A 16499-nucleotide genomic window follows, 5' to 3' on the forward strand; every position below is an offset into this window, starting at 1 on the left:
CCAAGCCGGCCAAGTTCTATTCATAGAGCTCCAAGAGCTCACATACCCGTTAGCCTCTAAGGGGTTGTTTGCATTCGGACCGGACACTCCAGCACCAACCGAATGCTCCGCTCAAAGTTTGGTGCGTCATGTGTCAGCGTGTTGTCAATTGACCGATTGAATTTTACTGTTGCTGTCCACACGCACTCTCCCTTAGCATTTGGTCCATCAACCGGACTCACCATGCCTCCATGTTCGGTTAAATACACAGAGCTTGTAAAACATGATTTTGGCGATCGGACGTGCTCGGTCCCCGTGACCGGACTCGCCTTAGCGTCTGGTCTGCATTAGCTCACGTTGCTAGTTAGGCCTTGTTTAGATCTAAATTTTTTTTGAATTTTGATACTGTAGGACTTTCATTTTTATTTGACAAATATTGTCCAATCATAGAGTAAGTAGGCTTGAAAGATTCGTCTCGTGATTTACACGTAATTTGTACAATTAGTTATCTTTTTTTATCTATATTTAATGTTCTATGCATGTGCCGTAAGATTCGATGTGATGGAAAATCTTGTAAAGTTTTGAGTTTTTAGATGCATCTAAACAAGGCCTTAGTGAACAGTACCAGCTACACGTCCGGTCGCTCCTCAACACTGGCGTTTGGTCAGGCCAACAAGCATGGCCGTGCCTAGGGTAAGATGTGTTTGATCAATTCAGAGCTAGTGTCCGGTCACCGTAGTAAACCCCTTTTTGTTCTGCTTTCTTCCATGAGAAATATGTTAACTTTACCAAGTTTCCAACACTTACATGAGTTATTATTTCACAAACATATTTTCTAAGGGATATTAGCACTTATTAGGTCCTAATGCAAATGCATGGAGTTAATTCACCTAGTGGCACTTAGATAATCGTAATCACTTTGAGATCACCCCTCTTAATAGTACAATCTATCCTAAACCCAAATACACCCTCTATGATGTCTTGATTAGCGAAACGAAATCCCTATCAATAGCTTTGTCTTGATATTTTTAGGATTTTTGTTTTTCTATTTCTTGTTTTCCAAGTTGGAGCACTTGAACCATCATTTGTCCATCTTATCACCATGGCCATCATCATCTAGCTCCATCACTTTGTGTGTCCAACTTATCTTGCATATCACTCATGACAAAGGTTAGTACACTTATGTTTCATCAATTACCCAAAACCAAACTAGGGCTTTCACCAAGTGATAAAGCCAAAACACCACACCACATGATGTCAGGGTGCGGCCCATGCCCATCATGCTCACACCTCGCCTCATCACCATAACAACCAAGGATGGCCTGATCAGGTGAATACATACAAGAGATGGTCCTAATGGACAATACTTGCCTAGCATATCACGGAAGAGCAGCCTTTGATACTCAATTCTAGTAGCAAGGTAAAGTAGAGCTAAAGCACTTTTCTTGAATACTACAACTACTACTAGTTAAGCTAAGCAAAAAAGGATACTCGAATTAAGCTAGGCAATTAGTCAAGCCAAGCAAATAAAGTGACTAAACGAATGGAAAAATAGTTCTGTGATGATTGACTTTTCATCACGGATCAAGCCACTTTTATGACCAATAGCTTAGGTTCATCACATCGCAACCAATACAATGCTCAGTTTTTAACACATAGATTTTGTCACTAATACGTTACAAAAAAGTTCTTTACGATGAATATTGCTTCTACAATGACGAAGGTTATTCATCATACATGTTCACATCCCTACTAGTGTTTTTTTATTATGTTTGTATTAGAAATAGTTGTTGTTGCTATTTAGAGGTATTAGTTTGTGATGGGTTATTCATCATACATGTTCACATCCCTCCTAGTGTTTTTTGTTATGTTTGTATCTGAATAATATATTGTTGCCACTTAGAGCTACTAGTTTGTGATGTTTTCTACTAGTTTGTTATTGAAATGTTCCCTAGCTTGAAATCCGCTTCCATTAAGAGTTTGAACTCAGGCCTTTGGAGTGCTAGACCTCCTAACCAACTTAGCTTATGAGAGACGATACTATTGCTTTTTACTAAAATGATATAATTATTTATAACAATAACAGTGTATGACATAGGTCTACGATATTATCCATAAGTTATTTGAAATTTGTTTTAAACATATAGAAAAGAACCACGACAAATATCTTGAAGTCATTAAAAAATAACATTCTTTGAACTTATAAAGGTACAACACAATCTATTGAATTTCGTACTATGGCTAGCTGATGAGCTTTCTTCATCAAACTATTTAATTATTTTATGCAGTATCTAAATAAAACATTAAAGCTTAGGTATGATGAAGTAATTGATATGCTCAAGGTATGTAATGTTGAAGCGTTTGGCATTGCTAAATATTGTATGATCCATTTCAACATTTGATGTGTTAAACATTTAAAAGTAATTATGAAACTTTCGACTCGAGTGAAAATAGAAGTTCTATTAGTTAGTAGTATTTGTTTTCTAGATAATGATTGGATATTTATCTTATAGGAAGGAAGCTGGATCTGAAATTAACAACAGAGATTATCTTAACACTAAAGCAGAAAAGAAACTAAGCCAACTTGTTTTCTTGTTCTCGAAAAATTATAAGATTTTGTGATCTAGATACAGTGCATATTATGGTTGAATCATGAATGCTTGGATAAGAGAGTTTATGTTTCAGCTTTGTTAGTTGGGGATCCTTAATGTTGTGATCCAAATTACAACCTTATTTGTTGTACTCTTGATCAATAAAAAATAAGTCAAGATCCTGGGGAGTTTTTTATATTATATTTTTTTTTGTTAGAGGATGAGTTGTGGTTTCTAATATTAAATTTAAATTTTGTTAGGAGAATTTTTGCTTATTCTGCTTTAGTGGGCGTAACAACTAGCAACATGTCTCGGGATTAGGATCGAGGAATCTACTACTCCACAATATATCTCTTATTCATTTGTATTTTCATATATCTTTAGTGTTTTGGACGAATCCTAGTAGTAGCAGTGTAGAAGAGTGATTTATATTCGAGAACTTAGGAGCTAGCCATGAGCGTGAAAGAGTGGAAATTATATGTGGAATTGGAGTATTTCGAATGGACTAAAGAAAACCTTAGATATGAAATTGACTCTAGTTTTGTGGCTCTAGATGTGTGCACATTGCCCATTCTTCTATGTGATATAAGGTAGTGTTTGGTTCTAGGGATGATGTGGGATGGGTTTTTATAGATGTTTAGTTGAGAGGCAAGGAGAGTAAAGGACATCGCATGTAAAAAAAGTTCTAGAGAATCTGGGGGTGAGCTGGTCCCCACGAATTTGGCAGGCGAGGTGGGATGAGCAACGTACACACGCATACGCGAGAAGCGTGAGGAAGACGAGGAGCTCGGTCTATTCGGTCATTAGAGTTGAGGAAGAAGGCAAGCTCACCGTCAGAGTTAAGGAAGAAGGCAGGCACGAAGATGAGCTTTGCATGTGCATGAGGGAGAAGAGGAGATGCGTCGGGTGAGCTCCGGCGAGCTACAACTTCACCGAAGGTGGACGAGCTCCGCCACTGCTGCCTCACATGGGACCACATGGGTGAGCGCACCGAGAAAGGAGACGAAGGAGAAAAGAGATAAGGAAGGGGCGCCACACGGGTTGGGGATGAAAGAGATAAGGAAGAAAAAGAAAAAAAGAACTGATGTATGAGTCCCATTTATCAGTAGATGATCCAACTTTAATGTTTGTGGACTAAAAAAACAATTTTGTTCCATCACATCTCAACTACCCAGGTTCACGATTTCCCAGCGGCGGTTCCGCCGACCCTTCTCCTCTCCGGTGATCGCGTAGGTGCTGGAGAGGGAGGAGGGTTGGGGAATCGCTGTGCGGCTGTAGTTAGGCTTCGTAGATGTCTCCCTAGGTCTAGGTTGTGCTCGCCGTCAACAGTTGACGGTGGAGCTAGGGTTTGCCAGGGGGAGTCTTCTCCTCCGCGGTCGCGTCTTCCTGGCGGCACCGGCGAGGCGGTGGCGACGACGTCTCAGGGGAATAAATTCCTCTGGTCTCTTCCTTGCTCCTTTGGTGTCTGCTCTTGGCGTCAACGGCGAGGCCAGGTAAGAGGGGATTTGCCAGATCCCCTGTTCTAGAGTCCATGGCCGGCGGCGCATCTTCCTACTCAGGTGATGTTGTTGCTGGTCCTTTTGCTCAAGGATGTGGCGCAGCTGTTGGGTGATGTGGTTGGTGGCCGGATGGATCTGCATCGATTTGGCGGAGCTTTTCATCGACGACGATGGCGGATCTAGGAGTTGGACAGGGTGGGGTGTGACCCCTGTCGACGTGCGACAGCCGTTGGCATCATCCCATCTTCCGAGATGGGTGTCTTCTTCGACTCCTACAAAAGCCAGAGGGTGATGGGCCTTCTCCAACTCATGGTGGCTTCGGGCGTCTTCTCCGTTGGCGGTGATCGGTGACGGCGACGACGATTCCAGACTTCGTCAGTTTGCAAGGGATCTGGGGACTGGATTGTAATTTTTTCTTTTCTCAGGGTCCTTTGTGTAGTTAGGCTAGCACGGTTGCTCCTGTATCCTTAGTATTTCCCTGTATTTGTACCCATACTTGTATGTTTTCCTTATCTAGAAATACAGATACATGCTTTCAAAAAAAATACCAGGTTCAAGTCTTCGACTGAGCACGGGTACTCGCATTTCATGGATTTATTCCAGGATTTAATGACGTTACACTTCCAGTGGCAGGCGATGTCCTCGTCGACAGCGAGGCGCTTGTGGTGACTATGTGAATCTCATGATCTACTAGCTCAGTCCTTTGGAGGTGATTATAGAGGTAAGATTTGTGTACTTGTATTCATAGGGATAAGTGTATTGGCGTTGTACTGTAATTAAAAAAAATAGAGTCGTCCCATCCCACAAAACAGAAACAAGACCGTCCTATTTCATTTTAACTCTCAATCAAACGCTATCTAAGGCTATCTTCAACAACTATTACCTAAAATACAAATACAAGACATATTTATCTTTTGGGTAGCATTATAGATAAAAGATTCCATACATATTTTAGTCTTCTCCAACAACAAGACCTAAAAGACAACACTCTCTACAAATGTGTCTCAAGGAAAAACGATACCCAAATTTAAGTTATGCCTCTCCTCATTACTCAAAATATGTTTTCTTGGTACTCTGTTGGAAACTGTGTATTGTGGTAGAGACTTACTTTGAATTTGGGTTGCCAAATAGATCTCAAAGACAGTCTAGGATCACGCCTTTGCCTTTCGGTAAGTCCAGCTATTTCTTTTGCTAAAGACCTACCTGGCACCCGAACAAACTGAGATCAACAGATTCTGCTCATGCAAACCTGAAACACCTTCGGCGAGAACAATAACAGAGAACCATCGTATATAAATAAATATATTGTCGAGTTACAGTTTGAACTTGCCACGAAAACTTACAACTTACAAGCAAATGTACACGCGATAAACAACTAGAGGAACATACAGCCCCGTGCATACCGATCGCACCAGCACGAGAAGAAAACAAGTCAGGACGGAAAACCGGCTCACCGTCTCTTGTTTCTGCTCCCGAGCAGCAGCGAGATGTAGAAGAGGATGCGGAAGAGGAACCCCCAGGCGACGGTGATCCAGAGGCAGTCCCACTTGGTGAGGTCCGTCACGGCCTGCTGCCGCAGGAAGTCTGGCCCCGTCGTGATGCACGTGTTGGTGCCGATGTCGACGCCCAGCGACTGGCTCATGGCGCGCAGCACCCGCACCTTGAGCACCCCCGGCAGCGCCGCCAGCGGCGTGTTGTCGAACATCTGCACGCCCCGCACGAAGCACCGCGTCGGGTCGCTGAACTCGTTCTGCATCACCGCCTCGTACGGGTACTTGACCAGCGACAGGTAGTGGAACCAGAGCCAGTACTTGGGGATGCGGTCCCGGTTGATGAAGAAGCCGCTGAAGAGGAGGAAGTAGGCCAGCGTCGACACCACCACGGGGAACCCCAGCATCACGTTCGTCACCACGCCGGAGAGGAACGTCGCGAACCCGGAGCCGGCCCAGAAGGAGGCCAGCACGATGGCCACGAAGAAGAAGAAGCCGTCGGCGCCTCCCGCCAGGCCCACGGCGAAGAACGTGGTGAGCGCGAACGCGAAGGAGAGCACGATCAGCGACGGGAAGCCGACGATGGTGTGGGAGAGCACGTACGAGGACCGCCGGTACGCGTTGTAGGCCGTCTCCCGGAGGAAGATGTAGCGCTCGTTGAGGAACACGGGGAGCGAGTCGGAGCAGGTGTAGAACATGGTGGACATGGCGATGGCGAAGAAGCCCAGGCGCTCCTCCACTCCCTTGGGGGAGTCGTCCAGCCGCCAGAAGATGGTCGCCAGGATGAACCCCGTCACCATCACGGCCGCTAGGCGGATGATGAAGATCTCCGGCGTGCGCTTCGTGCTGAGGAACGCGCGGCGGGTGAGGACGCCCATCTCCACCCAGAACGGGTTCGCGAACTTGGACACCGGGGCCGCCGGCGCCGCCAACATCCCTGGCGAATGCACCGACACGGATCCGTCGGTCGCGCCGGACACGAGCTTCCCGCGAGAGATGCTGGCGCTGATGGCCTCCTTCAGGGACAGCGACGGCTTCTCGCCGTGCCCGTCGTGGTGCTTCGCCTTGGGAGCCATGCGCGTCTGCCATTTCTTGTTGTGCTCGACGAGATCCCTGGCCCCTTGCGGCATGGTCTCCAGCTCCCTGATGAGGTCGAGCGCGAACTCCGTAGGGTTCTCGTTGCCAGGGATGGGCTTGCCGAAGTCGTTGAAGAAGGACGGCAGCGCGCGTGGCGAGCCGTAGTACACCGTCTGGCCGCGGGAGAGGAACAGGAGGCGGTCGAGGAGGCCGAGGATGCGGTAGCTCGGCTGGTGGATGGACATGACCACCACGCTGCCGCTCTGCGCGATGCGCTGCAGCACCTTGACCACCATGAACGCGCTGGTGGAGTCGAGCCCGGAGGTGGGCTCGTCGAGGAACAGGACGATGGGGTCGTGGATGATGTCCACGCCGATGGACACGCGGCGGCGCTCCCCGCCGGACACGCCGCGGTGGCCCTCGTCGCCGATGATGGTGTTGGCCGCGTTGCGCAGGCCGAGCTGGTCGATGAGCGCCTGCACGCGCTTCTTCTTCTCCTTGGTTGGCAGAGAGCGTGGCAGGCGGAACTCGGCGGCGAACATGAGCGTCTCCTCCACGGTGAGCATCGGGTACAGGAGGTCGTCCTGCATGACGTACGCGGAGATCACCTTGAGCAGGTTGCTGTCCAGCGACTCCCCGTTGAGCGTCACGGAGCCGTGGAGGCTCTCCTTGACGATGCGGTTGGCGAGCGCGTCGATGAGCGTGCTCTTGCCGGAGCCGCTGGCGCCGAGCACCGCCATGATCTCGCCCTCCCGGGCCTCGCCGGAGATGTTATCCAGCAGCGTCTTCATCCGGGGCACCTCAGGCTCGGTCGGCTCCCTGCCCCCGCGGCCGAACGGCAGCGCCGGCAGACACGGTCCCTTCTTCCGCTGCTTGACGCTGTACGTGAGGTCCGTGAACTTGAGCACGAACGGCAGGAGCGTCCCGTCGCTGCCGCGGTCGCGGTCGCCGCCGCGCATGCGCTCGCTCAGGTCGCTGCCGGTGGAGCCCGGCACGGAGCCGCCCAGCTCGATGGTGTAGTGCGAGTGCGTAGGCGAGGACGTGGGCGACGAGGCGTCGCTGCGCGCCTCGTTGACGCGCTTCAGCAGCTGCGCGAGCGTGAACGACGACTGCTTCGCCGGCGGCGACGGCTGCGGCTGCATGAGCAGGCCGCTGTGGTGCGGCTGGTGGTGGTGGTGCATGTGCAGGAGGCCGTTCCGCGGGATGTCCCCGGCCTCCTCCATCGGCGACGACCTCCGGTCAAAGAACGGCAGCTTGTCGACGAACCGCGACATGGCGCCGCACTGATCAACACGTACGTGCTCCTCCCCTCCCCCTCACCGCCGGCCGGCACCCCACCTCGCTGCCTGCCGCGGCGAGCGAGAAAGAGAGAGATAGACAGACGTGTTAGTTCTCGATCGGCGTTGTCCTGGATTCTGAGGATCACACGGCTAGTAACCATTCTTATAGCTCCTCACTGGAGCAGTCAAAAGCGGCGCTAGGTTGGTGAAGGGAGATTGGCTGCCCGCGGGCCCCGCTCTGGGTTTTTTTCTCGCTGTTAGTTGAAATCGGTTAAGTTGCCGCGGCCATGGATGTGAGGAACCAAGGAGGAGACGGGGGGGTTAGCTTGGGTTTAGGAGAGGGGGTCAAGGCGGTGGGTGCGGTGGGTGGAGCTCCTTTCGCCCTCACCGTGCCTGCCTGCCTGCGTGCGCGCAAGTTTTGGCGCGCGAGGTGGTTAAGCGTCCCTCGCCCAAAGTTCACCAAATGGGCAGCTAACAGCACCGTAGCAGTAGCAGAGCACCGGGCTATGCGCAAAAGTATGCCAAAGAACGCATGGAGGGTTGGGGGAATGGTGTGAGGTGTTGGCCAAAGTCAAGAAATGTCGTAGGGGCAAAACAAATTGTAATCACTCGTTTTTGAAGCAGCACATTTATTAGATTGATCAATCCACCTTTAATGTTTTGGTGCCAGGCTCACAATAGATGAGCTAAACTATGTCTGTGTTTGGATGTGTTTGTCTCATGGCGTTTTTTTTTTTACCGATGACTCTAAAATGTGTACCATTTCTAGATCTTAGAGGCTAAGGCCTGTTTAGTTTCCCGTCCAAAATTTTTTCATCTATCCCATCAAATCTTTGGACACATGCATGAAACATTAAATGTACATAAAAAATAAACTAATTACACATTTTGGTTCAAAATCGCGAGATGAATCTTTTAAGCCTAGTTACTCCATGATTAGCCTTAAGTGCTACAGTAACCTACATGTGCTAATGATAGATTAATTATGCTTAATAGATTTGTCTTGCAGTTTTCTGACGAGCTATGTAATTTATTTTTTTATTAGTTTCTAAAAACACTCCCGACATCCTTCCGACACATCCGATGTGACACCCAAAAAATTTTCATCAGCCATCTAAACAGGGCCTAAGAACTTTGTTCCCTTATCTAAAAAATCCACCTTTAATTGTTCAGTAGCTCATTATTTGTCTCGATCGTATCAAGTAGGATTGTTTCGGTTGTGCTAAATCTATAGTTTGGGACATGCTTGTACCACGTGATATTGGCCTATTATGAATTGGTGACTACTATTACATGTTACTTATATGTGACGTGCACCTTAACTATATATCCAAAGTTTACGGAATTTTGAAATTGACTCGCTTATCCCTTTTAGCAACGTGTTGTTAGGTCTTAGGTGCGAGCTGCCTTGCATGTCGTGTCGCTGACTTGTTTAACCTAGCAGACCACGTTATGGGCTGCCGCCGGCTGCCGCTTTCGTTGGAAATCGCGGTCCGCCAAGTTTGCACGTCTGGTTTCTTGTTGCAACGGTGGAGGAGCGCGCGGTCACGCGGCATGTTTGATACGTGGGCTGGGGGACGGAGGCGCGGAGCCTGAGGTGGTGAACAAATCGCCATCTACCTATCCGTATCTCAACGCCCTAGGTCATACCAGCAGGCAGCAGCAGTGTACGCTGTGGTCAGTCACTGACAAAACAGAATTCAGAATTTTAGTCCTTTCTCACGGCTGATGCACGTAGAAAAATTCAGAATTTCAGTACGCAGAGGTAAAAAAAAAGATGTTTCCGATGAAAAATAAAATGGGATGGAATCAAATGAATGCAGCCAATGCTTTTCGAACAAGCTGTTACGATCATAGTCTGACCAACACTAGCTCCTTGCTGTGAATAGATTGGTCCGACCAACACTTTTATTCTAACCAAGTCAACCATAAGTTGACCAGCACTATCTATTTTGCGGTTTTCAAGAGCTCTTTTAAAATTCAGAGTCTTCCTCGCACCAGTTTCAGTGAGAACTTTATCACAAAGTTATTAAGACTGTTAAGCTTTTATGTTGATGACTGTAAATCTGTGTTCTGTGATAAAAAGTTTTATCTAGATAAAACTATATGAAACTTTATCTATATCTCTCTCTAAAATTAATCTGTCAAGTCATCAAATTTACTGACATATCAAAAAAGTTAAATGTAAATAAAATTCAAGAAAAACTAGCCTCAAGAAATAAAGGAAACACTAGGATTTTCAGATGATGTACTCCCTCCATATCCATAAAACAAGTCGTTTTGGAAAATGGCACGGTCTCCAAAGTCTAACTTTGACTTTTTGTTTTTTATAAAAATATTTATCAAAAAGTGCTATAAATATATTTTTGTGAAAGTATTTTTAAGACAAATCTATTCATATGGTTTTTATATTTTTAAACTCAAAAACTTAAAAGTTATTCATGATTTATAATCCTAATGTTTGATCCAAACCTTGTCCAAAATAACTTGTTTTATGGGTACAGAGGGAGTACTACTCAAAGCTTCTAGCATAGTATAAGTAATAACGCAGTGAACATGGGAAATAGAAGTATGTGCGGTTTCAGCACATCTTCAAGATTCTAGTTCGATCAATTTCTTGTTGGCACGGTAATGGTACTAGTTGAAAGTTGAACAAAAAAGAATGTATGCCCATTTCATGTTTTGATCCAGCTCATGATAGGCATAGACGCTTAGAGGCTGTTTGTTTCCACCAGGCCTGTTTGTTTGCCTGGCCCAGCTCGGAGTCAGCCCCACACGGGGTTTAAAGGAGCATGGGCTAGGGCCCAGAGAAACGAAATACGTTTTTTTTTCGAGCTCGGCTCGATCCAGCCTAGGAAGCTTTGCCTTCCGTCACCTCCCAGTCGGCCAGTCCCAGGCGCTTTGCGCGTTCTCACCTTCCGCCCGCACGCGAGGCCAAGGCCGCCGCCGCTCGTGCTTGTTCGCGCTCGCCGCCGAGGCGAAGTCTGCCGCCGCCGCCGCGCTCGCCATTCGTGGTCACTTTCCAATCCCATGGGCGACCCGCACCTCCTCTCCTCCGCCCACCCCAACGCTGCCGCCTCCGCCTCGGCTCGAAAACACCCTGGCCCCATCGACGAGCGCCTCGCCGCGTCCGACCCTTCCCCGTCCTCCGCCAAGCGTCCTAGGGTTGCGGCGGAGCCGCCCGCTTCCGGCGGCTGCGTTCCGAATGTCGAGGCGGATGTACGAGCTCTTGTATCGATGGCCGGAGGAATTTACCCGCTGGCGCGGGCAGAGGCGCTCCGTGGACTCACCGCGGTCCTCGAGAATGTCGACCCCAGCAGCCGTGCCAGCGTAGGGATCACGGAGTGCTGCTACAAATGCGCGGTGGAGCTCATGAGGGACGACGACAACGGCGTCAGGTTAGCCGTCGTGCGATTGGTGAGGTTTTGTCGTTTCGTTAGTATTTTGTTGCACTTGGATGCCTCGGGAGCTTAATTAATTGTCTTATAAATCTGAAGTATTGAGGAAATTCCTGCCCCCCATGGATAGGTAGGTGCGTGTGCTCGAAATTTTTCAGCGAGATTGAATTTCGATGCCAATGGCTATGGTGACCTGATGGACATGATTTTCCTACAGGTATGGTTCGCACACTTTGTGCTTCAGTTGGTATTACAGGTTTACAGTACAGTAGAATTGAGTGGCCGTAAAAAATAAGCACAATCTAATAAGCATGCATTTACATGGTGTGTTTTGAAACGATTTTTATATATAGCATGTTTTGTTTCACTGATATGCTTATCACTTCCCCTTTCTTTTCTACTTAGCTAAGCTCCATGGCTAGGGACATGTGCACACAAGTGAGAATGGAAGCGTTCACTGCCCTTGGTAAAATGCAACGAGTTTCTGAGGGTGTTCTGCTACAGTCACTGTCTAAGAAGGTCATAAAAACTGACAGTATGAATGTTTCTATCATCAATGGCCAAAAATTACCTCCTAAACTAAAAATTCCGTGTGCTGCTGGGATTTTTTCCCATGGAATTGAAGACGAGTTTTACCAGGTTCTGTCATTCTCATGTAGTTTCATTTCCCCTAAATTGCAATATTTTTCTTTTCTTTTATTGTTGTTTCCGCATTACAGGTGAGAACAACTGCTTGCAAATCATTAGGAGCACTGGCGAAGTTTTCTAATCAGTATGCAGAGAAGGCCTTGGACTTGTTGATGGACATGATGAATGATGATACGGAAGCAGTTAGGCTGCAAACTTTGGAAGCACTATTTCATATGGCAACATATGGATGTTTGACTGTGCAGGAGAAGCACATGCATATGGTATTACCTGTGAACATAGTTTGTCAAGTAATCAGCATATATTAATTAATTGACCATGCCTTAGGTACCACATACCACATGTTAGTCCTATGGCACTTTTTTCAATTCATAGATCATAGCTAATTATTTTTTCTTACTCTAATTATAATATATATTATAAGATATGCCTTGTAGCAATATCACAGGTTATTGGATAAAATGGAGAATTTTTTTTTCCTCAATGAGAAGGAGGGCTGCATACCAGGATATATTTTTTTATATCCTCAGCTTATCACACAGCCTTATTATTCTGAAATATTTTGTCGCAACGAGAGTTCCTTGAAGAAACAGTACTGGTACTGATATTATTGAGAGGAATCTTAGTGATAGTGATCTGCACTGTTGAACTTGTGGTTTTCAAGGGAACAAGGATAATGGACTTGGCCAGAATCTGAAACACCCATGAAAATATAATTTTGGGGCAAAGCAGCTCAGTTTTGTAGTTCCTAAAGTGGTGGCTCCATATTTTTTGATTTTTGTACTTTCACTGTCACAAAGCAACATTACATCTAGCTTTTAAGTAAAAGAAAAGCATGCATAACCGAAAGATAAAGCAGGTTCGAGTCCTATTTTTGTTGAAAGTCCTCTCTCTGAAGTCAGAATGACGTATAGTTGTATTTGTACCTGTTTAAGAGGATTTTCGAAATAATCTAGACAAATCTTTGCTGTTGGTCTTGCTAAATGCTAACCTTATGTATGTATAATTGTTTTTACAGTTTCTTGGGTTGCTGGTTGATGCCACTGCCGTAATTCGAGATGCAGCACGCAAGATCCTTGGGTTAGTCAACATGCCAAAACTTCAAATATTCAAATCTGCAGTTGATGGTCTTATTACAAGTTTGGAGAAATATCCAGAGGTATCTTAGTCTCGTATCTTTGCTGAACAATCTTCACAGTTTTTCGGAACTCTTAAATTTATGTCATGGGTCAGCAACTCAGCATGTAATATATTCACTCTATTTCATGGTTTAACTGGATTTGTTTATTTCGTTCAGGAACAGGATATATATGGTATTCTGTTTTCCATTGGTAAGAATCATGGGAGCTTTTCAGCTAACATTGCTAAATATTTGGCCAAAGAGGTATTCTCAATTTCCAACTTCCAGTTGTGTTTACATGCACGCCATCTGAGAATGATGCTGCTAGTTGTACCTTTCTCTATACTTCAATTTTCTATGTCATTCAGTAATCACTGTCTAGTTAGATGCATCAATATTTGGGTTTGGTATTTCTACAATTTCCTCCATATCTCTTGCATTCTTTTCTAAGGTCTGTTTTCTAATGTTACTTTATCTGCATGTCATAGATCGCTATGGCATCTGATGGAGAGCTTATCTTGGACAAACCAAGGGTCAAAGCGTTGTTAATAGTGTCCATTTCAGCACCTTTTTCTGATGATAAGCACAAGAAGCTGAACATACCTTCAATTATCTTCTCACATGCAATTCCCCTACTGGAGAAGTTTTCGTGTGCGCTAGGAGGAGAGATTAATCAGGATTCACTCTTATCTTACTTGTGTCAGAAAGGTGGAATGCCATTTTGGGAAAATAGATCAATATCTGCAGAGTTTGGAGAATCTGAAAGCTGCAATGTTGAAACAGTGGAAATTGGTGCCCATATAGAAAATACTGCAAAGGCAACCAAGTGTCTAGATGAAGTTCTGGTAATGCAATCCGTGAAATCCATACTAGAAATAGTTGAAGGAGCCTGGACTATGAGAATGACGTGCAATGTTTGTGAAGTCCGTACTATTTTGAGGTACTAATGACTCCTTTTCCTTTTGCACACAACCAAACCATTCTATATTAGTACTCGAGTGCACATCCAGTATTATTGTTTAGTCCCAAATTTTGCATGATGGTCGATGATAGTATGCTATATCCATCCAATTTTTTTTTCGGAATTTTTTATGCACTTAGGGTGCAACCTTGTGTTGGTAACACTGCAACCCAAGGTAACATATCTTGTGAAATATCTTTTGAATTCAGTTTTTCTTGATTGTAGAACATGCAAAGAAGAGCTAAGATTATTGGCAGAAAATTCTTCTGGATCAATTGGTGCATTCTTGAGCTTTCTGAGTGAGTATGTTGATGCAATGTTGTTCATTGTTGAAATATGGCAGTTGATTCAGTTGGACAATCCTTATACTTTTGGCCTAACGTCACTTGATATTTTACTGGAGAAGTTGGATATGTCTGTAAGAAGGATGGAATACTGTTATGTTAGATTAAATAGAGTATTGGAGGTTCAAGTGTTGGAGCTTTCTTTGATAGCTCATTTATTTAGACTGTCAAAGATTGCAGTTTGTTCCAAGGTAGTTCTGGGTAAGTTGCTTTCAGTAATTAATCGCTTAGAGGATCTGTGTGCTGATGGGTCCTGTGAACTGTCTGATTTCAGTAGAGAAATTAAGAAGGCCTTTGATACCAACCCTACTGGTGATAATCTGATTGGCAGCATTAACAATTTGTTTCAGCTCTTCCGTCTAAAACCAACAACAGACTTTGGAATGCTTAAAGTGATAAGTGCAGTGTTGCGAGTCTGTGATAACGATTCTGAAAACCCATTACAATACATTTGTGGATTACCAGTGGGCATCAGCTTTAAAATATCTCTGTGGAACGTATCTAGTCATCATAGATTGTGGCTCCGCATGACTATTGGTGAATCTATGCAACATACCTTCCTAGATTTTTCTTGTTTTGGAGGCAATGATGAGGTGAAGAGCAGCTCTATGGTTGTTCCTCTGTATGCTACTCCAAAGGCATGTTCGTTTGTGCTTAGGGTATGTCTGGTAATGGAATGTCCATCTGCAGGGATAAGCACCCACCAGGGAGGAGATGGAGGACCGAGTGATTCTGTGGTTCAACTCTCTGATGAACTGGATGTTTATTTTGTTAGTGCTGTGCAACGGTGATGATTAAAATATAAGTGATCATATGCTCTCCATGCTCATCATCTTACAGGCACTTGCTTGAGTGGTATGCATAATGCAGTAATGCACACTCTTGATCCAGGATCTCTTCTGAGGAAAAGGATTCAGTTGCGCTGCCATTTTTTGTAGCAAAAGCAAAGCAAATGAGGCGCATGTTCGATGTCCGTATGCATAGTTCAGAGGTGTACAGTTCTTTAGGAGCTACAGCTTCAGTCGGAAGGGGAACCAAACGAAGTGTACAATGGACTGTTAGGACCTTCAGCTTCATGCGGAAGGTGAACCAGATGAAGTGACAATGGAGAAGGTGGGCTAGGAACCTAGGACGAGAAGGGTGAACCAGACGAGTGACAATGGACTGTTAGCACCTACATCTTCAGACGGAACTGAAGCTGAACCAGATGAAGTGACAATGGAGAAAGTGGGCTAGGACGAGAAACTGCTAGATCAGAAATTCGGAATTCTACAGTACAGTTCATGATATATGGAATCTAATTTAGTCATTCAATTTAATCATTCTGGTTCTTCTATAATTTAGTTATTCAAGTTTTAATTTGTGCAGTTTACTGATGATCAGGTCCAGATTGATAAGATATCGGGTCATGGCCATGAGATAATAACTTTTGTGTGGTCTATTGATCAGCTGATTATTGGTTTACAACTAAATAATTTATTCAAATTTCTTTCTGCTGAAAGAAATTGTCATCGCCCTAATCAATCATCCCCGTCCAACCCTTATCCCCCTGATTGCAGACAAGTGTTGTGGATAATCTTTGGAGGCCGGCACATAAATAGCCACGCATGATTCAATTCGAAACGTGGGATTAGATTGATTCGTGGAAAGAACACTGTAGAGAGAATTTTGGCAACTCCATTGACCATGGTCGATCGTAGGGAGTACACCCACGAATCTCATCTCAAACATGAAACAAATAGAGTCAATTCTCTTATATCTCTGTGTTTGCATTTGATGATTTGATCCATTGTGTTCTAGGCCTTGTTTACTTCCAAAAAAATTGCAAAATATGAATAATAGCATTTTTGTTTGTATTTGACAAATATTGTCCGATCATGAACTAATTAGGCTCAAAAGATTCGTCTCGCAAATTACAAATAAATTTTGTAATTAGTTATTTATTTTATCTATATTTAGTGCTCTATGCATGTGCCGTAAGATTTGATGTGATGGAGAATCTGATAAATTTTGCAAAAAAAAAAAATTGGAAATTAAACAAGGCCTTGTTCGTGAAAATTTTTGGCTTTGGCTACTGTAGCACTTTCGTTTATTTGTGACAATTGCTGTGAT

At 45.0% G+C, this 16499-nt stretch overlaps 2 protein-coding genes across 8 annotated transcripts; one reads left to right on the forward strand and one right to left on the reverse strand.

Moving 5' to 3' along the window:
* Positions 5329–8077, reverse strand: LOC8081460 (ABC transporter G family member 5). Its single transcript, XM_002468021.2, is given in 2 exon segments — positions 5329–7945; positions 7948–8077. Coding segments are annotated over 2 exon segments (2556 nt in total). The 3' UTR covers positions 5329–5519.
* LOC8081461 (protein SIEL) lies at positions 10788–16143 on the forward strand. Of its 7 annotated transcripts, none has more exons than XM_021451600.1 (8): positions 10788–11333; positions 11445–11531; positions 11720–11953; positions 12034–12225; positions 12981–13121; positions 13260–13346; positions 13571–14022; positions 14269–16143. In XM_021451600.1, the coding sequence occupies exons 1-8, from the start codon at positions 10947–10949 to the stop codon at positions 15176–15178; spliced, it is 2490 nt and encodes an 829-aa protein (XP_021307275.1). In that variant the 5' UTR covers positions 10788–10946; the 3' UTR covers positions 15179–16143. The 7 variants fall into 7 exon arrangements, with proteins under 7 accessions (XP_021307275.1, XP_021307276.1, XP_021307277.1 ...); XM_021451601.1 differs by having other exon boundaries at positions 11137–11333; positions 11449–11531; positions 14269–15810; XM_021451602.1 differs by having other exon boundaries at positions 11137–11314; positions 14269–15810.

The sequence above is a fragment of the Sorghum bicolor genome, chromosome 1 (genome assembly GCF_000003195.3).
Source record: "Sorghum bicolor cultivar BTx623 chromosome 1, Sorghum_bicolor_NCBIv3, whole genome shotgun sequence".
NCBI lineage: Eukaryota > Viridiplantae > Streptophyta > Magnoliopsida > Poales > Poaceae > Sorghum > Sorghum bicolor.